At 35.5% G+C, this 24,408-nt stretch overlaps 1 protein-coding gene across 3 annotated transcripts in view; it reads left to right on the top strand.

The window, feature by feature from the left end:
• LOC136035551 (uncharacterized) overlaps window positions 1-22,065 on the top strand; it is a 128,432-nt gene extending 106,367 nt beyond the window's left edge. For all 3 annotated transcript variants that reach the window (XM_065717413.1, XM_065717410.1, XM_065717411.1), the window contains 4 exons: window positions 9,599-9,902; window positions 12,974-13,134; window positions 16,509-16,679; window positions 20,311-22,065. In XM_065717413.1, the coding sequence (XP_065573485.1) occupies window positions 9,599-9,902; window positions 12,974-13,134; window positions 16,509-16,679; window positions 20,311-20,530 (856 nt within the window). In that variant the 3' untranslated portion in view covers window positions 20,531-22,065. The remainder of the gene's footprint in view (window positions 1-9,598; window positions 9,903-12,973; window positions 13,135-16,508; window positions 16,680-20,310) is intronic.
• The last annotated feature ends 2,343 nt before the right edge of the window (window positions 22,066-24,408 follow it).

Raw genomic sequence — 24,408 nt, 5'->3', positions numbered from 1 at the left:
CTAACCTTGATGAATTTTATGTATTTGGAAACCGTGGCACTAACCGTGCCACTAATCTTCAAACCGTTGCACTCTAAACTCTCAATACCTCAAAAATTCAACCCGATACCTCAAAAATTCGCTAAAATGTCTATCTGGGATACTCGAATCACCTGCAAAATCTAAATCTAGGAGTCAATTTTCTTCACATTTGATATCTTCTCCCATTAGCTTTGCTGTTTCCTTAGGACAAGGTCCATCTGAGAGAGAAAACATTTATTATGAAACCAAAACATAAACAGTAATAACAGCCACCCTGAGAAGTGAAAAGCTTGCCAGAGGGGGTGGCAAAAATACATTAAAAAATAATACAGGACAAAGAAAAAAAATCATTTATAATACCAATAGTACGACCTAATCGGCACCACAAGCCTTACAATAAACAAATTCAATAGTACTAATAAAATCATACCACTTTTGGCCAGAACAAATTACTGAATTTTTTGTTTACCCCCCCCCCCCCCCGCCCCCACAAAAACAAACAAACAAAAGAACTAAAATTCATACTTAGTAAAAAGGATTTCTTTTATTTCACTCTTGAAAAAAGAAATGTCAATATTATTTTTTTTAACTCTGATCAAGAGTATTGTAACTTCTAATCCCCCTATGAAGCACATCAAAATAATCCATATAAATCGGAGATTTAACACAACCCTGCTAAACTCCTTAAATGGAATCAACTACATAGGAGATCTGTTCATATTCAATCAAACTAAGAACTAAAAGAGTGATGATTCTAAAAGTTTCTCGTTTATTGATCTAAGAGTGGAAGGTTCATAAATCAAGTGACTTTTCTTAAAACTAATCTTCAAACCTTGGCACTCTAAACTTTCGATACCTCGAAAATTCAATCCTTTCGCTGAAATTTCTATCTGGGAAACTCGAATCACCTGTAAAATCTAAATCTAAGAGTCTATTACTTTCACATTTCATATCTTCTCCAATTAGCTTTGCTGCGTTCCATAAGACGAAGCCCATCAAAATATTCTATATGAATTGGAGATTTGACACGACCCTGCTAAACTCCTTACATGGAAACAACTACAAACCCCGCTTCCTGTCTTTACCACAGACATATTAGTGTCATTCGTAGTATTGATCATTTCACCTTCTCATCTGGTATGACGTCCAAAGATAGGAGATCTGTTCATATTCTATCAAACTAAGAACTAAAGGAGTCTGATGATTCTAAAAATTTGTCGTTTATTGATCTAAGAGTGAAAGTTTGGCCAACGTTTGGCTCTTCCCTTTCGAAACCACACTGTCCTTCTCTTAAAACCTTATTTACCAAAACTTTCCCACCAAAATTTTCCTAATGGCTCTTATTATCCACGCTTTCAATAAGCGTATGCAACTAGTTTTTGTAATTTTTGGCTTTTCAGTTACCAATAAACCTATTGTAATTAATTATTATTTGATTATTTTGCTCCAGAGCTGAATTAGCTGTAATCCATTGTTGCATAAATAGAAATTTCTTGGAGTATTTAAATTGATATGGCTAGGGCACGCTCTGCCGAAGAAGGATGAAAGATTGCCAATGATTGCCTTTGTTGGTAAGCCATCTAGGGCCAACCGAAAAGCAGGTCATCCCCGATTGGGGTGAGAGGATGTCATAATGAAATATTTAACTTCTTGGGATGGTGTAAAGAGGGAGGCCTTGAATTGATTGGGAGATAGGAGAGGCGTGCTTAGCTGCGGTAGCCTCAGGCGGCTTGGTGCTGCAGTGAGTTGTTAGTAGCAGTAGTAGTACAAGCTAACAATATTTGTGGTTGATTTCAGAGGCTCTATGGATTTGCGAGATTATTTTTCCCTTGTTAGAAGTTCATTTTAATGTTCAAATTGCGTTCAAAAGAGCACAATGATTAGACTGATTCATTAAGCTATTTAAATCAATTACAATCAATTGCATTAATTTCTGTACATTCTTTTCTTGAAAAAATTATTATCCTTTATTAAAAAGTCCTAATTTTTAAGTTGGGCAGCCAAGCTTTCGTTTCATCAAACTATGTTTCTGCTTTCGAGGGGAAAGCTCCGTTCTAGCAGGCAAGCAGGCAGGCACCACTTTCAAATTTTGCTTAGCGGTTGCTATTTAGCTATTTTGCTTAGCGGTTCACCAGTTTCGCTATTTATCTCATTGTGTTGCGGGAGCAACACTTTGGTTTTGTCCCGGTTTTTTTTCCTATGCTGCCGATGTCGGCTTATTCCTGGAAACTCGTAAGGGTCTAACCTGTGCGGTTTTTACGGAAAGTGTGGACCTCAGGCCGGATTGATGAATATGGCATTACATTTTGGAAAGCTCCGCAGAACTCTTGCCTGGGGCCAAAAAGGATGGTTTTTGCTTGTCCACGAGCCAGAGCCTATGTCGTGCGAAGTGAAGTGGAGTTATGTAGCCTATGTCAGAGAGGAGTATCTGAAGTTGTGCAGCCAAGCTTTCGTTTCACCAAACTATGTTTCTGCTTTCGAGTGGAAAGCTCCGTTCTAGCAGGCAAGCAGGCAGGCACCACTTTTAAATTGAAGATGGACTGAAATCTGTAAGTGTTAAATATATGCGGCAGTTACCCGACCCCACAGCAAAAAAGCGGCATTTTCCCACGGGTCCGAAAGTGCTGCCGTGATTTTGGCTGGGTTTATCATTTGTTTTTTCGGACTTGGGATTGGGGTAGAAAAATGTTATCAGATGTACTTCTTAAACTTTAAAAGTTCTGTCATTGCTAAAGAAATTGGAGCTTATCCTTTGCTCCTTTCTAAGTGGTGACGTTAGAAAGTTGGCCTACGGCAAAAGAAAATCAACTTTTGAACTAAGACAGATAAAAAAAATTTTCGACTGCAATCGTTAGTTCTTGATGAGCTGATCAAAGTATATGTCATCCATTTTTTGGTACAAAAATTCCTTCATGAGATATACTAGTTTGAAAGTTTCAAGGGGTTGACAACTTCAGTAGTAGGGTACACACTGAAACCAAAAATAAGCCGATACCAATTGTGAGACATATTGTAGGGGACATTGTAGGGGACTATTATTTGTTTCCAGTGTATTTGATGGTAAGACAGAGTTGGTTCCAGTGGTAAGACATGTAGGGGACTTGTAAGTAATAATCGTCTGTTAGGCTACAATCATCTTAGTGAAGAGGGGTTTGTAACTTTTTCTAGTTGGTGTAGCCTACCCATACTCACTGTAACCTAGAATTAAGTGTTTACGCAACAGGTACAAACGATAACGTAAAACAACGAGGCAGTTTCGTAATAATTAATAGAGTGTCATCTATGGTATTTTGATCCTGAAAAGTTACGGATAGCTTTATAATACCAACTAGATTATATAAGATATTGTTCCAAGTCTTGATCCGTCACAATGTCTACGATTGAAAAGGATAAAGTTCAACTGGCTGCAAAGTCAATTTAGTCCCTTCTTTCGATATTCTTTTGTTATTGTTGTTTTTTCAACAATCGTGTTTATTTAAAATAAAAGTAAGGAGCAACATTAAAACTTAAAACGAACAGAAATTACTTTGTATATGAAAGGGGCTTTTCCTCCTCAACACCCCGCTCTTTACGCTAAAGTTTGACTCTTTCTCTTAACTCTATTTTTAAAACAGTAAGAAACTTCAGCGTAAAGAGCGGGGCGTTGAGGAGGAAAAGCCCCTTTCATATACGGAGTAATTTCTATTTGTTTTAAGTTTTAATGTTGCTCGTTACTTTTATTTAAAAAAAATGTTTTTTTTAATTTAATTTCTGGGCGTTTTTGAATTAATGCATGTTTTGATCTTGGCTCTCCGCACATAAATAATTAGAACGAAATTTGCATATTAATTAATTGCAATTAATCGGAAGATTTTGAGAAAAAAGGAGCGAGGGAGGAGGCCTAGTTGCCCTCCAAGTTTTCGATTACTTAAAAAAGCAAATAGGACTTTTAATTTTTTACAAACATTTTCATTGGTAAAAAATATACGTAACATACGAATTAACTTACGTAACGACCTTCTATATTCGTATGTTTTTATTGCGTATATGAGGGGGTTCAACCCTCGTCGTCACCTCGCTCTTTACACTAAAACTTAGATTTTGTCCCAATTCCTGAAGAATGACTTCTGAATCACAGCGGCCGTAGAATAAATAGTTGAAATTACTGAAAATACGTTAGCGTAAAGAGTGAGGTATAACGAGGAGGTAAATCCCTCATATGCGTTATAATTCTTTCGTTTTAAGTTTTAATGCAGCTCCTTACTTTCAGTAGAAAAAACTTTTCATATTTATTTTTTCATTGCTTTTTCAAATAATGTTAGAAAATCCTGTGCCCCCTTCATTGAAATTCTCTTCCCCCATGAGATGTTTCTTCATGGAAATATCCTCCCGCGTAACCCCCCCCCTCAATTTCCCCCCTAAACCAAAAACATCCCCCTGAAAACGTCTGTACACTCCCCAGTAACCATTACTATATGTAAACACAGGTCAAAGTTTGTAACTTGCAGCCCCTCCCACTGGGACTGCCTGGGAGTAAGTCGTCCCTAAAGACATAGTTATTAGGTTTTTTGACTATGGTGAATAAAATGGCTATCTCAGAATATTGATCCGGTGACTTTTGGAAAAAAATGAGCGTGGGAGGGGGCATAGGTGCCCTCCAATTTTTTGGTCACTTAAAAAGGGCACTAGAACTTTTAATTTCCGTTAGAATGAGCCCTTTCGTGACATTCTAGGACACTCAGTCGATACGCTCACCCCTGGGGAAAAAAAACAAACAAACAAACAAAAAAATAAACACGCATCTGTGATCTGTCTTCTGGCAAAAAATGCGAAATTCCACATTTTTGTAGATACGAGCTTGAAACTTGTACAACAAGGTTATCTGATACGCTGAATCTGATGGTGTGATGGTTTCGTTAAGATTGTATAACTTTTAAGGGGTGTTTTCCCCTATTTTCTAAAATGAGGCAAATTTTCTCAGGCTCGTAACTTTTGATTGGTATAACTGATCTTGAGGACTTATATATTTAAAATCAGCATTAAAATGCGATTCTTTTCATGTAACTATTGGTATCAAAATTCCATTTTTTAGTTTCGGTTACTATTGAGCCGGGTCGTTCCTTACTACAGTTCGTTACTACGAACTGTTTGATACCGCGATTGCGACTTTAACTGTAAATAATACGGCTATTTGTACTGCTACAATTTATCTCAGGAATGGCTACCGATATTAAGCTGAAAATATCAGGGAATGATCTGTGGGATATTAAATAAATCAAAAGATACTATGTGCATATAGGTTGCCAAAATGGCATATTTTCAATAGTTCAAGAACAGTTAAGGAACGATTTTAATTTCAAATATTCAGAGAATGTTCAACTTCAGACAGTATGTGCATCCTGGTTGTCCTGAAACGTTACTACAATGTCGCAGGAACAGCTAAGGCAGGGCCTCTTAAACTATGGGTAGCGACCCCATTTGGGGTTGCGTAGCCAAATTATGGGGTCGCGAGTGATAAAAACACAATTTAACAAAAAATGTTTTTAACTTGTAAAATTATTGTTATAAAGAAAAATAACAATCATCGTAGATAAATATATCATAACATCTTCTGGTTCGGAAAGACTGTTTATACCAGCATTTCTATTCCGATCATTATAATATCTTGCATAAATTTACTATAAATCAGAAGATGTTATAGAAATTTATAAAAAATTTAGATTTATTTTTGTCAATCTCTTAAAACCGAAATAATCCTAATAAATATTATCAAGAAAATTTCTAAGTGTTATTTCGAAGAAACTATATAAACATTTCGTGTCATTTTCATTTAGCCATTGTACGATTGTGAACGAAGTGCATGTTATTCCGAATTAGTCAGCTTAACCCTTTCGCGACCGACGGGACCTTACAGTCCCGTCATGTAAAAGTACTTTGGGTACTTCTTAATTGATTAATAGCACCAGAATTGAACGATGTGCTTCAGGATGCTGTTAAGGTCATAAATCAAACACTTCGTGGTAACGAACTGTAGTAAGGAACGACCCGGCTCAATAGTAACCGAAACTCTAAAAAATGGAATTTTGATACCAATAGTTATATCAAAAGAATTGCATTATAATGCTGATTTTAAATATTAAGTTTCATCAAGATCAGTTATACCCATCAAAAGTTACGAGCCTGAGAAAATTTGCCTCATTTCAGAAAATAGGGGGAACACTTTCTAAAAGTCATACAATCTTAACGAAAATCACACCATCAGATTCAGCGCATCAGAGAACCCAGTTGTAAAAATTTCAAGCTCCTATCTACAAAAATGTGGAATTTCGCATTTTTTGCCAGAAGACAGATCACGGATGCGTGTTTTTTTTTCCAGGGGTGATCGCATCGACTGAGTGGTCCTAGAATATCGCGAGAAGGCTCATTTTAACGGAAATTAAAAGCTCTAGTGCCCTTTTTAAGTGACCAAAAAATTGGAGGGCACCTTGGCCCCCTCCCACGCTCATTTTCTCCAAAATTCACCGGATCATAATTATAAGATAGCCATTTTATTCACCATAGTCGAAAAACCTAATAACTATGTCTTTAGGTACGACTTACTCCCCCGCAGTCCCTGTGGGAGGGGCTGTAAATTACAAACTTTGGCCTGTGGTTACATATAGTAATGGTTACTGGGAAGTGTACAGATGTTTTCAGGGAGATTTTTTTTTGTTTAGGGGGAGATTTGAGGGGGCAGTTACGTGGGAGGATATTTCTATGGAGAAACTTGTCATGGGGGAAGAGAATTTCAATGAAGGGGGCACAGAATTTTCTAGCATTATTTAAAAAAAATGAAAAATAAATATGAAAAGTTTTTTCTACTGATCGTAAGGAGCAGCATTAAAACTTAAAAACGAACAAAAATTATTACGCATATGAGGGGTTTACCTCCTCGTTATACCTCACTCTTTATGCTAAAGTATTTTTAGTAATTTCAACTATTTATTCTACGACCTTTGTGATTCAGAGCTCATTATCAAGGAATTGGGACAAACTTTAAGCTTTAGGATAAAGAGCGAGGTATCGACGAGGGTTGAACCCCCTCATACACGCAATAAAAACATACGAATATAGAAGCTCGTTACGTAAATTAATTCGTAAGTTACGTATATTTTTTACCAATGACAACGTTTGTAAAAAATTAAAAGTTCTAGTTGCTTTTTTAAGTAATCAAAAAATTGGAGGGCAACTAGGCCTCCTACCTCGCTCCTTTTTTCTCAAAATCTTTCGATTAATTGCAATTAATTAATATGCAAATTTCGTTTTAATTATTTATGTGCGGAGAACCAAGATCAAAACATCCATTAATTCAAAAACGTTCATAAATTAAATAAAAAAAAACAAGTTTTTTTTAAATGAAAGTAAGGAGCAACATTAAAACTTAAAACGAACAGAAATTACTCCGTATATGAAAGGGGCTTTTCCTCCTCAACGCTCCGCTCTTTACGCTAAAGTTTCTTACTGTTTTAAAAATAGAGTTAAGAGAAAGAGTCAAACTTTAGCGTAAAGAGCGGGGTGTTGAGGAGGAAAAGCTCCTTTCATATATGGAGTAATTTCTGTTCGTTTTAAGTTTTAATGTTGCTCCTTAAATTCATTTAAAAAACTTGTTTTTTTATTTAATTTTATTAAGAGCCCATGCCCTTAACAGTCGCTTATTTTCAAATCTCTGTAAGGATACACGGATTTCAACTATACAACTTTGTTATTACAGAAGTAAGATGGTTGTCAAGAGGTCAAAGTTTAAAAAGATTATTGCTATTAAAGGACGAGATCCAAATATTTTTAACAGAACAAAAATGTGAATTTGCTGCTTTTTTTCAAAATGACTTGTGGCTATCCAAGCTGTGTTATTTGTCAGATATTTTTGCGAAGTTAAACGATCTTAACTTGTCTCTTCAAAGAAATAATTTCGATATATTTACTTCAAACGATAAAATTGAAAGTTTTATTAAAAAGATCAGCATTTAGAAAAGTAGGGTCGAAAAAAATTCGTTCGAAATGTTTTCCAGTGTCGACAATTTTGTAATTGAGAAAATTCATCGTAAAACTTTTATTGCAAAAACTATTGTAGATCACTTAAAAGCGCTAGAAATACAGTTCCGGACATATTTTATATTAAATATTGATTTACAAAAACCAGTTTGGATTCAAAAGCCGTTTTGGATTGGCTTAAGTGAGATTGATCATCTGCCACTTAAAGCTCAAGAGGAATTTGCTGAGCTTTCGTTTGACTCAAACTTAAAACTACAATTCCAAAAAAAAAGCCGCGGACTGAATTCTGGATCGGAACTAGAACTGAATTTCCCACAATCGCCGATATGGTGTTAAATGTACTTCTGCCATTCAACACCACATATTTATGTGAAGTTGCTTTCTCAGCTTTAACGCACATTAAATCTCAATATCGTTCAGCGATAAAAAATGTTGAAGAGGTCTTGCGTCCAGCAGTTTCAAACATTACACCAAGATTTGATTTATTATGCAATAAAAAACAGGCACATCCATCTCATTAAATTTTTAACGTAAACTTTAATTTGATATTTACCACGCAATTACTTGGATATATTCGAGAAAATTAAGACGGTCAGAATCCACTTTTTTTTGAAACTATAATAAAAACATTTCTATAACATTTTGTGCAAATTTCAATTTTAGATTTTTATATGTTTCAAAACGAATTCAAAATTTATATATTTTCATATGCATATGTACATTGTTACCTAATAAATATATCATCAAAAAATATTAATTTATTTTCTTTTATGTTTGTTGGGGTCGTGAAGAAACTCGCAGTCATAAATGGGGTCGGGAATTACAAAAGTTTAAGAAGCCCTGAGCTAAGGCAATCAAAAATGAACAGAAACTAATTTAAAAAATTCCAAAAAAGAAGCTTTTCACGGGAAATTAAAGAACCATATTAAAATTAAGACTGGCAGAAAATCCTTTAATAATTAATGTAATTATTATATCCATTTTTTTTTAAATAAATCGAATACTCAGGTCAAACATAAAACGAACAAAACTTACTACAAAAAAATAGGAATTTGGCTACTGCCTATCTCCCCTCCCCTAACCTTTTAGTTTTAAAGCCTATTGCAACATTTGTGCTTTACTGAAAACAACGTATTTTTATTAATATATTTTTTTTTTGTTTACAACATTACAACAATTTTGTATTACAACAACATTGCAACGTTATTATATATTAAATATCCTTTACTTCTTTCCTGTCATATTGATAATTATGGTGATAACAATCAGCATTAATATTAGGATTAAAAGAAACTTACTTACTTTGTACTCGCTTAGTGACTCCCACGCCGGTTGGTGCGTAAGGTGACAACTGTGCCTCTCAACGACTATCTCTGGAGTTTGCGGCCACAAGTGAAGCAAAGATGTACCCGCCAGTGTAGCCTTCCTCTCTAGGCATCGGCCAAGCGAGGCTTTAAAAGAACAGAAAAATCTAAGCTGTAAAAATTTGCGAAATATTCTGGCGGACTTCAAATTTATCTGTGGCCTCCTGTATGTGAATTCCCTTCATTAGGTTTTGATTTTTCAGATGTCCAGTTGATGATGTTATATTTCCATCCCTAGACCGTGCCCGTTCAGGTGATGGTTTAGAAGCAAGATTTAATGCTTTCAAAATTCCGGAATCAAACTTTTTAGTTTTTGAAGCTACTGTTAAATCATGTCGTGGTGGATGTCAGCCTGTTTATTGCTCTTCAAACGGTGGAAGAGCTAGTGCAACTTCATACGGGCGTCGAAGAAGAGAGGCTGTTTTAGCAAAGGGACAGTTTACGAGCTTGAACTTCAATAGGGCTATGGAAGAAGAAGAAGAAGATATAGTAATGGAGATGCTAAGGGTTAGTGTTGCTTCTTCATTGTACAAAATACATTATTTGGTCTTTTGCTTTCTCTTTTTCTTAACTAACTATTCTGTAGCACCGCACGAGCGTCAAAAACGGCAGTTATAGCTAACGGAGGCTTACGAGTTACGGAAGAAGAGGAAGATACAGATATTTAGATTATATTTCGTGCTTCTTTATTTTATGGAAGTTATAATATCTGGTTTCTCTTCTTTCTTTTTTTCTTTTTATTTTTGTCCAAACCAATTTCAGTTTAGCCCCTTACGAGCGTAGAAAAAGGAGGGATCTGGCTTAAGGATAGTTTGCAAACTTCAACTTTGACATTGCTTTAGAAGAAGAAGAAGAAAAAGAGGATGATATATGAATAGAGACGTTAAGAATACATGTTAGTTTTGCATTAAAACCCATACATAGGGAAATATATTTATTTAAATGCATATTTAAAATGAAAATTTAAATTTGTTCACTAAGTTTTTAATATTATATCTAATCTGCCAGTTTTCACAGAATCTACAAAGAACGCATTAAAACCCGTGCATAGGAAAATATATTTATTTAAATACATATTCAAAATGAAAATTTAAATTTAAATTTGTTGACTAAGTTTTTAATATTACATCTAATCTGCCAATTTTTTTGTAGTTTAAGATCGTGTTTGTTTTTGCTGCTCTGGTGTTGATGAGTATTTACTCTTTATATCTCATGCTATTTTGATAATGCTGGTAAAAATATCCAATTATAAATAATATATGTAAACAACAAATGGACAAATGGACAAACAACGATGGACAAATTGCGTAACTTACAGCCCTTTCCCCAGGGACTATGGAGGGAGGGTCATGTCATCACTATTAGCATAGTTATGTGAGCTTTCAACTATGATGAAGTAAATGGCTATCTTAGTATTTTCGTAGGATATTTTTTTTTGGGGGGGGGGGATTTCCGTTCGCATAAACTCTCCCAATCTTCTAGGACCATTGGTTCGATACGATCACCCCTTGGGGAAATAGAAAACAGCAACAAAAAACAAACAAATAACCATTCATCCGCGATCTTCCTTCTGCAAAAAAGTACAAAATTCCACATTTTTGTAGATCACTCGACTGACTTTATGGGATGCCCCCCCCCCTTTCGAAAAGCAAGCATATTTTTCTTAGTTTCGTTACTTTTGATAGGTAATATTAAACTTAAATGGACTTTACATATTTGGAATCAGCATAAAAAACTAATTCTTTTAATGTATCTATCAAACAGTTCGTGGTAACGAACTGTAGTAAGGAGCGACCCGGCTCAATAGTAACCGAAACTCAAAAAAATGGAATTTTGATACCAATAGTTACATCAAAAGAATCGAATTTTAATGCTGATTTTCGCACCATCAGGTGCGATTGAAAATCGCACCATCAGATTCAGCGTATCAGAGAACCTTATTGCAGAAGTTTCAAGCTCCTATCTACAAAAATGTGGAATTTCGCATTTTTTGCCAGAAGACAGATCACGGATGCGTGTTTATTTGTTTTTTTGTTGTTTTTTCCAAGGGGTGATCGTATCGACCGAGTGGTCCTATAATCTTGCAAGAGGGCTCATTCTAACGGAAATTAAAAGTTCTAGTGCCCTTTTTAAGTAACCAAAAAAAATTGGAGGGCACCTAGGCCCCCTTCCATGCTCATTTTTTCCCCAAAGTCACCAGATCAAAATTCTGAGATAGCCATTTTATTCACCATAGTCGAAAAACCTAATAACATGTCTTTAGGGACGACTTACTCCCTCGCAGTCCCCGTGGGAGGGACTGCAAGTTGAAAACTTTGACCTGTGTTTACATATAGTAATGGTTACTGGGAAGTGTACAGACGTTTTCAGGGGGATTTTTTCGGTTTAGGGGGGAGAGTTGAGGGGGGTGGGGTTACGTTAGAGGATATTTCCATGGAAAGACTTCTCATCGTAAAAGAAAATTTCAATGAAGGGGGCACAGGATTTTCTAGCTTTATTTGAAAAAACAATGAAAAAATAAATATGAAAAGTTTTTTCTAGTGAAAGTAAGGAGCAGCATTAAAACTTAAAACAAACAAAAATTTTTACGCATATGAGGGGTTTACCTCCTCGTTATGCCTCACTCTTTCCGCTAAAGTATTTTTAGTAATTTCAACTATTAATTCTACGGCCTTTGTGATTCAGGGGTCATTCTTAAGGAATTGGGACACAATCTAAGCTTTAGTGTAAAGAGCGAGGTATCGACGAGGGTTGAACCCCCTCACATACGCAATAAAAACATACGAGTATAGAAGTTCATTACGTAAGTTAATTCTTAAGTTACGTTTATTTTTTACCAATGAAAACGTTTGTAAAAAGATAAAAGTTCTAGTTGTTTTTTTAAGAAATCAAAAACTTGGAGGGCAACTAGGCCTCCTCCTTCGCTTCTTTTTTCTCAAAATCTTCCGATTAATTGCAATTAATTAATATGCAAATTTCGTTTTAATTATTTTTGTGCGGAGAGCCAAGATTAAAACATGCATTGATTCAAAACCATCCAGAAATTAAATAAAAAAAACAAGTTTTTGTAACGGTAAGTAAGGAGCGACAACAAAACTTAAAACGAACAGAAATTACTCCGTATATGAAAGGGAATTTTCTTCCTCAACGCCCCGCTCTTTACGATAAGGTTTCTTACTGTTTTAAAAAGTAGAGTTAAGAGAAAGGGTCAAACTTTAGCGTAAAGAGTGAGGCGTTGAGGAGGAAAAGTCCCTTTCATATACGGAGTAATTTCTGTTCGTTTAAGTTCGATGTCACCAGTCCTGGTGTCACTGGTTATTTAGTTTGGAACTGGGGTCAATGGTAAGACTCTGTAAGCTCAGCCAATGTCTACCCAGCTCTAAATGGGTATCTAGAGAAATATGGGGGGGGGTACGGGAAGCGTCGGGAGATTTGCCCCGAACCACGCATTCCACTTCCAACCGAAGAATGATCTCTATTCTTGCTAAGAATGGGTGACACCAATACAGACCACTAATACAACTACAAGTGACTGAAACTCTTTGGATACCGTTTAAACTGTTGTATATTGTTCCCAGGTTTATACAAATAGAGACGATATACCTTTGCTACCTGCTGCGCTGATTCAACAATTAGAAGTGTGTCTTACGTCTTCTGAATATAACGGCATTATCGCAACAATGATCATCCTCGTAATTCTGCTTCTTCTAGCAGCTCTTTTCTCTGGAATCCTTTTCAGGTACGTGGCTAACATAGGTTTAACTAAAGTATGGGAACTAGTCCCCAACTGATTGTCTTAAAAATATATGAGCTTATCGTTGTTTTTATTCAGCTATTTCGCGTAACGTTGAAAAATTATATAGTTTTAAACGCCATTTTAATCTTCGAAACTCAGCATTTCCCTCTATAAGACCATATTTCGGGACTCCATAAGATAATGGTCTTTTTGTAAGTACCATATAGACTAATCTTGGTTACACCTATTCATTATAATAAGTTTGGGAGTATTTTTATAAAAAAAGGACGATTTTTTGTTTATTAAAAAAAACTATTAATTACTTCTCATTGCCACTGTATACCACATATTACCACCTACTAGGGAGCCCAACTGCTACCATTTAAAATTTACTCTTTCTTTAAGGTCAAAAAATTGGCTACGCAAAAGAGGCCCAGACCACAAAGTGGTCCGTAAGAGATGCCACAGGGGTTGGGCGTTAAAATAAGAGGAAATGAAACTTCACATTCTAAAACTTGCAAAAGCTAGCTATGCATGGAAGCAGTACTATTCCTAGGGTTGGTTGTCCCTGGGGGAAGTTTGATTAAAATGGGCAACCCTCCAGCCACGGCGTCGCCCCCTAGCCACGGTGCCCTAGGCAGCTTCCTTGGTTGCCATCCCCTCTCCCCCGTTGAACGACTCTGCATGGAAGCTAGAATGTGAAGGGCGGTAGCCCTAAATATTCAGGATAATTTCTACCTGGTTTAAGTTTTGACCATTCTCTTGCTTTCTTTTGAAAATATTTTTTATTATTTAATACCGAGAAAGACCAACATTAGTATGCCATCTGAGATGCTGTAGTAAATTTGAAGTACTTTGTTCGGGACTTTATCTGCCATGATTAATCAGCCTTTGAATAGCTACTGAAACACGGTTTTTTTCTAACCCCCTTAGCGTGGTAATTTTTTCTTTCGTAATTTTTCGTACTTGTGTATTTGATATATCTAAAAATACAAAAAAACATTAACCCCCAACAGAGAACGGAGCTCGTAAGGCTATGTAAGTAAATAATGGGACATAAACAAAACAAAACATCTCGTCATAATAATATTAATAGTAGCAAAAATTAACTTGATTAACTAAAACAACAAAAACCTAAGAAATAAGGAAGAGAAGAAAGGAAGGGAGAAAGTAAATTCTGGGCAGGAGGGGCGTGGGAGGCTTGGGAGGCCATCCTATCGTATGAACAAAAACAAAACACATAAAGAAAATATCGCAAATTCTAATATTCCATCATCAAAAGTAAATAAATGAGAATTAAAAAAACCATCTTTAATATTTGTTTCTGTAAAATATGCTGAGATTTTAGTGATGGATCAATCTGAGTTTTATCATTCAGCTTATATTTATTTGCAATGAATGGCACTAGATACCGAAGTGAAAACCTTGACCTTTCGCATCTTAAAAAAAGAACTCGGTATAATCCCGACCAGTAACGAGCCAGATGAGGGGGCAAAATCAACAGAGAATTTTTGTAGTATCTATAATTGTTTTAAATCCAACCTAAAGGTATTAAGGTAAATAATTGAGTAGTAATTCATATACGAAGCAATTGATGGTATATTATTTTTAGTATGGAAAATGGAAAAATATTTTTCACACGGTACATCAATCCAATATTTTGAGTAAGTTTAACCCTTAAATGATCATTTTGATTAAGAAAATACAACAGTTGATCAAGAAAAACTCCTAAATAATGATATTACTGAACCCTACAAACTTTATTCTCACCAACCTGAAACTCCTGGCAAGAAATCAATAGAGTGACGCGTTTTAAACGACCAAAAACCATAAGTTCAGTTTTAGTAAAATTAGTACTAGATTTTTGGAAGCAAACCATCGATTAACTGAAGTAATAGTTATAATCAAATTTTCAATTAATGTAGATGAATTCCTCTGTTAACAGATATAACTCTGCCATCTGTGAATGGAATAGTAATACTAGAAAGTATGGAAAATAGAGAAATATTTTTCATACGGTACATCGATCCGATATTTTGAGCAAGTTTAACCCTTAAATGATCAATGTGATATATTACAGAAAGACAGACTTGTATCAAGAAAGACTCCTAAATAATTGTTATGGCTGAACCCTATTAATTTTATTCTCACCAATCTACAGCTCCACACAAGGAGCTTCAAGTATCGTTTTTATCGTGTATCGTTTCATATTTCTGATACTCTTACTCACTATGCTCGGTCACTTGCTCACAATGAGTATCACGATTTTGCATCAATTTCTTATTCATACCAAGGAATTTTCTTGGTCCTCTGCAGATAGGGTTTAAATTTTTAGAGTAATTTCTGCTCGTTTTAAGCTTTAACGTTGCTCATGCTTTGTTTTTGAAAAGCTATTTTTTTTTGTCTAATACAGTGGGAGACTCATTCATTTAATCTCAGGAGATGTCGCAGTAAATTTGAAGAACATTCATAACGGAGTTGCGCGATTTTTGTGCAATGAATGGCACCAACTAAATTTCCTGGTACCACTCTCCCCACTTGTTTGTGTTTTTTCAATCATATTTCCACTTTTATTTTTTACTTTTTATCTCCTGTTGATTCATTATAATCACATTTAGTATGTTGTATTATTATAATCAGTTACATCAATCAATCAATATTTAAATCAACATAAATATATAAATGTATGTAAATATTATATAAATATTCATATTACATAAACATATAACCATTATATAAATTTCCATATAAATCACTGAAGCACTAAATCACTGAATTTGGATAGAAGAATAAAATAGGGCTCGCTGGAAGTCCTAGGCCTAAAGTTAGAGTCAAAATATCCTCTTCAGTAATATCAGTTTCAGACGTGTCTTCAGTTTCACTCAGAGGAGGTGTCCTCAGTGTCACTAATTCATTTCATAGCAAAATTTTTATCTTCAAAAACGTTATGTTTATGGGATTTTTAGAGTTGCTTTCAGTTTAACTGCGTCAAAAGCCCATCCCTTCCCTAATGCATGGGTATATCGCTAGGCTGTGTACAATACTTAGCTATTCAAAGAATTTATGTTTATGGGATTTTCAGTTGCTTTCAGTTCAACTGCGTCCAAATCCTCTTCTTTCCTAATGCCTGGGTATAGCCGTAGGCTATGTACAATACTTGCGGATTCAGTGGGTTTACATTATTTTTGGTAATTATTTCTTATCGATTAGCCATTTAAAAAAAGAAAAAAGCGGAAAGATTTCTAATGACTCTAGGGCTATATCCACGCATTAAGAGGCTGGCTAGTTGTTTTCTGCCACCAGTTTGGTGGTGCATAGTAGTTGATTAATAACTTTATTCTAAAGAATTTTTTAAGTAAGTTATATTCCTTTTGAAGGAGGTACCGAAATTTGAAGGGAAAGAACAGCCTTGCTAATGGCTCTGCACCATCAGTTTTTGGTCTGCCAGCGAGTGGTTTCTTTTGTGGGACTTTCAGCCGAAAGCGACGTCCATCTACAAGGAACTTCTCTATGTTTCTCTCCAGATTTGCAACTAGCTATGATCCTAAGTAAGTACTAAGTTTTGCAGGGACATCTTAAGACTAACTACTGAAACCAGTCTTTAAAAGAGAATTGCAGACTCTGCTTGGAGATATATACCATGGCCATAGATCTGGTACATCACAAGAGCAAATTGTAACTTGAAATCTTTAAATTATTGACTCCTAATTACACTCATGAACTCAAAGTTTCTAGGAGGTAAATTTAGATAGTCGACAAAATTTTCGTCTTACAATTTTTACTGATATTAGTAATTGTGTGGTTGGGGCGGGAGGATGTCGCAAAGAAAGATTTAAGGGAAATAGGAACTTTCTGGGAGGGTGTAAAGAGGTAAGGTTTGAATAGACTAGGATGGAGGAGGAGTGTGCACACTTGTGTTAGCCTCAGGTGGCTTGCTGCTGCGGTGAGTTATCAGTAGTAGTAGTTAGCAAAATTGACTCAGATCAATTTTACTTACAGTTACAGGAGCAAATACCTCTTTCCCCTGGGAAATTTGTATTTCTACCTCTTTCCCAGGTGGAAATACAATGTTTTTACTAGGAGATTTTAACGTCCAGGCTTGTAGAAATAGGGATAGAGGATTTCTTAGCCTAGGTAAAATTGGTGTAGGAAAAGAAAACAATAATGGTTACAGACTGCTGAAATTTTGTAGGTAAAACAATTTTGTTATAACCAATACGATGTTTGGTCATAAAGTGACCCATAAGCTAGCAATGTATTCACGTGAAGTAAGACACCAAACCTTATTGATTATGTTATTATAAACCGAAGACTGGCTGGTTCAATACAAGATACTAGGGTATATGGGAGTGCTTTTATAGATTTTAAAAGTAAAGATCACCATCAAGCAGTGTCTAGGGTTAATTTAAAGCTGAAATTTTGGAAGGGTAATTGCCGCCCGGGAAGTTATTATGTTGACAGACTCCAGGAAGAGAATTTGAGAGAAATTTTCCCGGAACAGTTAAATACTAAACTAGAGAGTCTAAAATTTGACAATGTGGAAGATAGATGGTGTAATTTTAGGGACATAATTTACGACGTTCTTGATAGTTTCCTAGGAGAGAAAGTTAGAAGTACAGCTTGGAATATTAGTTAAAAAGCTTTATGATCTTAGAGAAGAGAAGGGCCTTGTGCAAGGATTACTTGAGTGATAGGTAATATGAAAACAAAAGGAATATAAAGAAAGTGGAGAAATCATTAAAATATGAACTGAGGAGGTGTGATGTGCAGGCCATGGATAAAATTGCCAAGGATCTGGTGGATGCATCTAGACGGCATAATGGTAAAATATTGTGCTGGCATTTTAATAAATTGAGAAGGAGTAGTCAATCCAGACTTGTTCCAGTTAAAGATAGGGAGAATTTGCTACACTGAGGAAATGAAAAGATACGGAGGAAAATGAAAAAGTTTATGATACGTTGGATGTGAAGGAAGATTTTTTTTTTGTGAGGAAGAATTAGTGACAGTATTAAAAGGATTAAAAAAACATGGCTCTAGGTGCTGATAGCTGTAGTAAATGAGTTAAACCACTGTATAAGAAAGGTGATAAGAGTGAGTTTGGTAATTATCGAGGCATTAATCTAGTCTGTGTAGGTAGCAAATTCCTTAGCAATATGATACTTTTTAAACTGAGTGATGCTGTAGACAAAGTTTTAAGAGAAGAACAGTATGGTTTCAGAAAAGGTGGAGGATGTGTCGACCAAACTTTTACTCTTAAATTAATAATTGAGAAGTGCCTAGCTGGATCCGCATTAAATCATCCGTTACAGTTCGATTTACAGTTCTATCCCCCTTTATATGGATCATTTTGATGGACTTTGTTTTAAAGAGCACAGAAAGGCAATGGGAGACCACGGGATCAAATGGGGAGGAAATACTCTCCTGGATAGCTTCACCCGCATTGGTAATATTATTTAGCAAAGACGGTGGGAGCAGTGAAGATATTAAAAGTAGAATAGCCATAAGTCTGCAAACCAAGATTAGAATATTGGAAGCTAACAGTAATGATAGTGGGAAAATATTGCACTGAAGCATGTGTGCTTCGAAGAGCGGATGAAGATTTGCTAAATGTTTTCCAGAGAAATTGACTACGGATTTTTTTGGGTTGTTCTGGGCTGACTGACTGTATTTCAAACAGTAGGCAGTACGAAAAGTATGGTGCAATCCCGCTTTCTATGGCTATAATAAGAGAAAGGCTGAGATGGCTAGGGGATGTTCTGCGGATGAAGGATGACAGATTGCCGAAGGTCTTCGTTTTTGGCCAACCGTCTGGGGCTAAATGGAAAGTTGGTCGTCTAAGGTAGGGATGGAAGGATGTCATAAAATTTTTTTTAAAGGAAATGAGAACTTTCTGGGAGGGTATAAAGTGGGAGGCCTTAGATAGATTGGGATAGAGGAGAAGTGTGTGCAGCTGTATTGGCCTCAGGTGGCTTGGTGCTGCGGTGAATTTTCAGCAGTAGCAGTTGTTGTACTTTGAGTTGTAGTTCAAGACAAGTAATCTCAAGACATATCTGCTGCCAAAGAACAATGAATTTATATTTTGAACTGTTTCCGTCAGCAGAGTCATCTAAAGAATAAATTTGTAGATGTCGATAACAAAACAAATTTTTTGTTTCTTTCTGTGTTTGTGTGTTATTTGTTCCTATTTAAAACATAGAATTAATGACTTTTAATTTTTTCCTTCTGTGTCCATTTTTCTTGAAATTACATAGGCTCTGCGGGCCATTGAATTATTTTAAGTGACATATTGGCCTACTATAATGAAATATTGGCACTAGAACAATCTTTCTAACTTTTTAGCTAATTTTAGGAAAATGAAGAGAGATCTGGACTTTTGTATCGGTATGACTTATTTCTACCATGGATGGTAAATTAAAATAAACAAGAATCTTTTGATTTTTTAAGGATTATATTTTTAACTAGCTCCATCGAGAAAATACACCCGCAATTTCTTGCTCAAATTTAAAAATTTGAAAATTTGCGATGATAGACGTCTGAAAGTAGCATACTGCTTTCAGTGGATTCGAGACCCCCTCCCCCCCCCTGAATACTTTGTTTGACTTGCACCAAAATAACAAAAATGCATGTAAACGAAGTTTTGTTGCGTTTGGCAAATTCTTTTTTAACCCCTGAATAAAAATAGGATCGAAGACAAATATTTTTAAGTCTCCTTCCTCACCACCCACACAAACTTTATAAATGATTCTTGATAAATAATGACTGTACACTTCCCAATTTGAGCCCTTCCCCTCCACTAACACACACTGTCTTATCAGAGTGCTACCTATCGATCTATATTTACTTAGTGTCTTTTTGGAAAGCTTTAGTTGGTTTTTCTTTGGGGGGTTGCTGTTAGAGGGTTTTATCGAACATATTACTCTTGGACAATCAAAAATTATATGGCGATTTTATTTATATTGCATAGTTAATTTTGGAATTCTCCAATTAGAGCAAAGCAACTCAGTAACTTTACTGAATTTTACTGGAGTCTCAATTGAAGTTCTGCCATTGGGGGAGGGGGTAATATTTTTCTGAATTAGTGATATTTTTTGAATTAAAATATCTTGACTTAAAATCATAGTTAAAAAGTTCTGCTCCTGCTCCGCTGCTTTCTTTTCAGATTAATGTCTTCTCTTATAGACACAGCAATGAAACATCTACAGATCAGCACACAGATGAACCGATAAGGAACCCAATTTTTGGCAAATCTTTCGATGATCCAAGTGAACCAGTTTATACGGACCCCTCTCTTTTTGAGCGGAATCGGAGTTTCCGGAGTTGCACGACTAATGTCAACAGAATTTCCAAGAACAAAATTACTGGAGAAACTAATAATAGTGCAGATTTTAGTGAATTATAGTTATATGTAACTGTTTATTTTAGCCTATCAAACTTAAAATTGTATTTTTATAGAATTTATTATGATAACCCAACGACTGGGTAACTTGTATTAAAAAATCCTGTGTAAAATTTAAAAGGCCCGGCCAAGATATATGATCTAAGGGGGGGGGGGAAGCAAGATAATAAAGTCTGCTTGTTTTGTCTAATTTCCACTATATATGATTTTTTTTTTTTGGTTGGAGAACTGATACAAGTTATCACAACAGATACAAAAACGTACATTCCAAACTAGTAAATTCGCTTTTTGTGTACTCTACAATTCATTAATATCAATTTTTTTTTCAAATTATTTATTTTTTAATAAACTGTTGCAGTTGTCTTACAACAGCTGTTTTGCAGTGTAGTTTTCTTGTGATTTAAGCAGTCCTAATCGTTAAGTTGATATCAACGTCAAGCATTGTCAGTGACAGCTCTTAAAGGGAGCTAACATACAATAAGCTTCATAAATGGTCAGAATAGTCTTAGAATTCGAAAATGTGTTGAGTGGTAGAATTTGAAAATCATAAGAATTAGAAATTTGAGCTTAAGCCGGTGTTCTTGTGATGAATAGATAAACGTTTGGGCCTTTAAGTTATGATTCTAGACAACAAATAGATGTTAAGTTGACTTCTGCTTCTTCTCAAGACTACTTTTTGTAGAAGGTTTGGGAATGCCTACATTTTATTTTGTGTAATTTTTAATTCTTGATTTTTTTTTTCTCTTCTTTTCTTCTTTACCTTCAAAACAGTATTCTTATCTTCGTCTACTTCTTAATGAGCACCGTCAATTTTAATTACGAAATTAATTCCTTAAAAAGGTCTATTCATAAGATCCTTATGTATAATTTTGAAATTCATCTGGAATTAATGTTTGGAACTTAAAATCTAACATTTGGCAAAGATACTCTTTTATAACTGAAATAGAGGCAAGCCTGGAATTGACCGATTTTCAATTTATTGCATTTACTGTATTTCTATGTTAAAGAAAGTGTTTACTTTTAGTTACAGCTGTAGGTTGATGAACATGAATTGTGCATGTGAATAATTTCAGTTTTAAAATTATCTTCAAATTTGGCCTCAAGAAAAATCACGATTTTCTGCGAAAAGATTTTCTGCGAAGACATCACACCAAAAAGAACATATTTACCAAAAAAATCACCAAAATGAATAAAAATCGGCAAATAATCGGTAAAACATAGCTATGTTTCATTGAATTTCGCTGTTGTCTGAGCCCTGAATTAGTGAAAGATGTGCGGTATTTGGTGGGTGGAATTTGGAGGTATTTGGTGTATTGCGAGTATGTCAATACCACCAGGAAACAATGTTTAAATCAATAAAAGTATTGCTTAAAATCTTTACCTACATAAAGTACACGCTTGTTCGAGGAAAACTTGAAAACTGCAGCATATGTATGTTCATCAATCTTTGCTACGGCACCTGCTTTATCCTTCACTGCTTTTTAACTAGTCCAACAGTATTTTTGTACAGTGTTGTCAATAAATGCAATTTTTTATTTTTTCGTTAATTAATGCTCGATAGAAGTTTTCATAAAAGAAAAGCTCGATAATATATCGTTGATTTTAGTTACTGAATAGGTTCCAATCGATCTGTTCTGAGATTACACTGATCAAGTCCGTGAATCGAACGGGGTAGTTTCATATGTGCTCGAGTTTAAATAATTTATTTAGATCCATTTTAGTCTGTGCTCAGTCAATACCGTAGTTTCGTCGAAATCCTGAGGGGGGGGGGGTCGGAGCCGATTTTACTAATTCAAGTGAAAAATGATTCATACAGTGCCATAAAGGCAAAGGCATACTAAAGACATGAGGTCTGGGCGTGGCAATTACCGTCCCCCCTGCCTCGTAAAAAATTACGCCCCCTGTGCTCAATCAAAGTGGAACCTAAAAAATCGTTTAGTGTTCAGTGGTAAAAGAGCTTTGACAGCTATTTAGTACTCTTGTTCTTAGGGTTTCTTTTGAAATTACCAAGTTAAAAGTCAGTCGGAAGTTTTGCTGCAAAAACATTTGAAAATAAAACAGATTCGGTTTAATCAGTTTGACTTCTAATGGGCTTGCTAGGGATTCGAACCCTTTAATTTTTTTTTATTGTTATTTTATTGTTTAGAAATTGGTTATTTTATTATTTTACCGCTATTACTACTTTATTGTATAGTTATTGATGTGGCGATCCAGAAAAGATCGGGAAAAGTTGACTTCAGGTTCTTTGTCTGGGTCCTTGTCCATTAAATTCTGGCCTAAAAGTACCCTAAGATTCGACCCAACTGCTAGATAGTATTGCAATCAAAGTTGTGTTCGCGCTTTGAATTCCTTCAAGAAGAAACAAATGAAATTAGCTGGTTACAAAAGAATAGAAATTATTGGATAAGCTCGATTTTCTTGTTAACGCTGAAATCAGAAATAAATCGTCCCGATGGTCAAGGTTGTTGAAACAGAAATTTGTGCCTCCTAAATGTCCTAATCAGTTTATTTGCTAATGCCAGGGATTTTCTTTTTTTCTTTCTTTCTTTCTTTTTTTTTTGTCAAAACCTAAATTTGTGCTATGAAAATTCTAAACTCGATTGTTTAATATCGGAATGAGTGATTCTGTGAAAATCAATTTTCCAGAAATATCAGTTGTCTGGAGCAAAAATCAAAGGAATACTATCATAAAAATGAAACTTGTTTAATCAAAATAATGCCTTTCGATGATTGATAATTTCGAAATAATTATGTTCGGTTAATATTCTGGCTTTTGCGCCTCGAAGATAATTAATTTTCGAAGTAACTGTTTCTCTTCTGACTTCATTCCAAAAGAATGTATAAACTTACGACATAATTCTGTAAACGGAGGTGTAGCCTTGTACACACGGAAAGACATCCCTTGCAAATTATTACCGGAATTATTTGATCCAGCTCATGAAGTAATCTGGGCTATTTGCAAACCTAAATCTCTTCCCCGGCGCTTTTCTTGTATTATAGTCGCTTCAGTATATTATCCAGAAAGTGCAAGAAACCGGGGTGACTTGGTCTTCTACCTCCAAACGACTGTTGATCACCTGAGAAGTATATACAGTAGCCCTGCTTTTATTATAGGAGCAGACTTTAACCAAACCAAGAAGAGTTGGTTATCATCTTGTTTGTCTTTAAAACAAGTAGTACACATACCCACCCACTCTTTGGGGGGCATATTGGACCTTATACTCACAAATTGTGATGATTTTTACTCCCCTCCCTTTTCTCTTGGTCCCGTTGGTATGTCAGACCACAACGCAATTCTTTGGAAAGCAAGAGAGTCTTTACCAAAGCCCAAACTATCCCGTGTCACTGTTCGTCCTTGTACGGAGTCGGCCATCTGTGAATACGGTCGATGGATTGGCACATATTACTTCCCCGAAGTGTACAATACCGGGCTCTTGGAAACTAAGGTATCCGATTTCAATGCCACGTTATACAGTCAATACCTAAAGATCTTTACAACAAAATCATTTGTTGTTAGTGAATACGACAAACCATGGATATCTCCAGCTATTAAATCACTAATAAAAGAGAGGTCTCGCCTCTACTCCCGTGGTGATATAATCAACGGCAAGAAATTGCGAAATCAAATAGTCTCTTTGGTAAAGAAAGCCAAAGCTCGGTATGGTCGTGAAACCATGCCCTCCCAATTACTTACTTCAGATCCCAAAAAGTGGCACAACGCTGTGAAAAGGTGGCCGGCCAAGCTTTTGACAGCAGTGTAAAGATCAGCAATGATGGCGGGTCTTCAATCAGTGCAGAATAAGTGAGTGAATTCTTCACCAAGATCTGTACTACCTATCCAACTATTACGGCTCATGAAAAGTCCACCATACTTGAAAAAT

This window comes from Artemia franciscana, chromosome 14 (assembly GCF_032884065.1).
Source record: "Artemia franciscana chromosome 14, ASM3288406v1, whole genome shotgun sequence".
Lineage (NCBI taxonomy): Eukaryota > Metazoa > Arthropoda > Branchiopoda > Anostraca > Artemiidae > Artemia > Artemia franciscana.
This window is presented reverse-complemented; position numbering and strand designations above follow the sequence as displayed.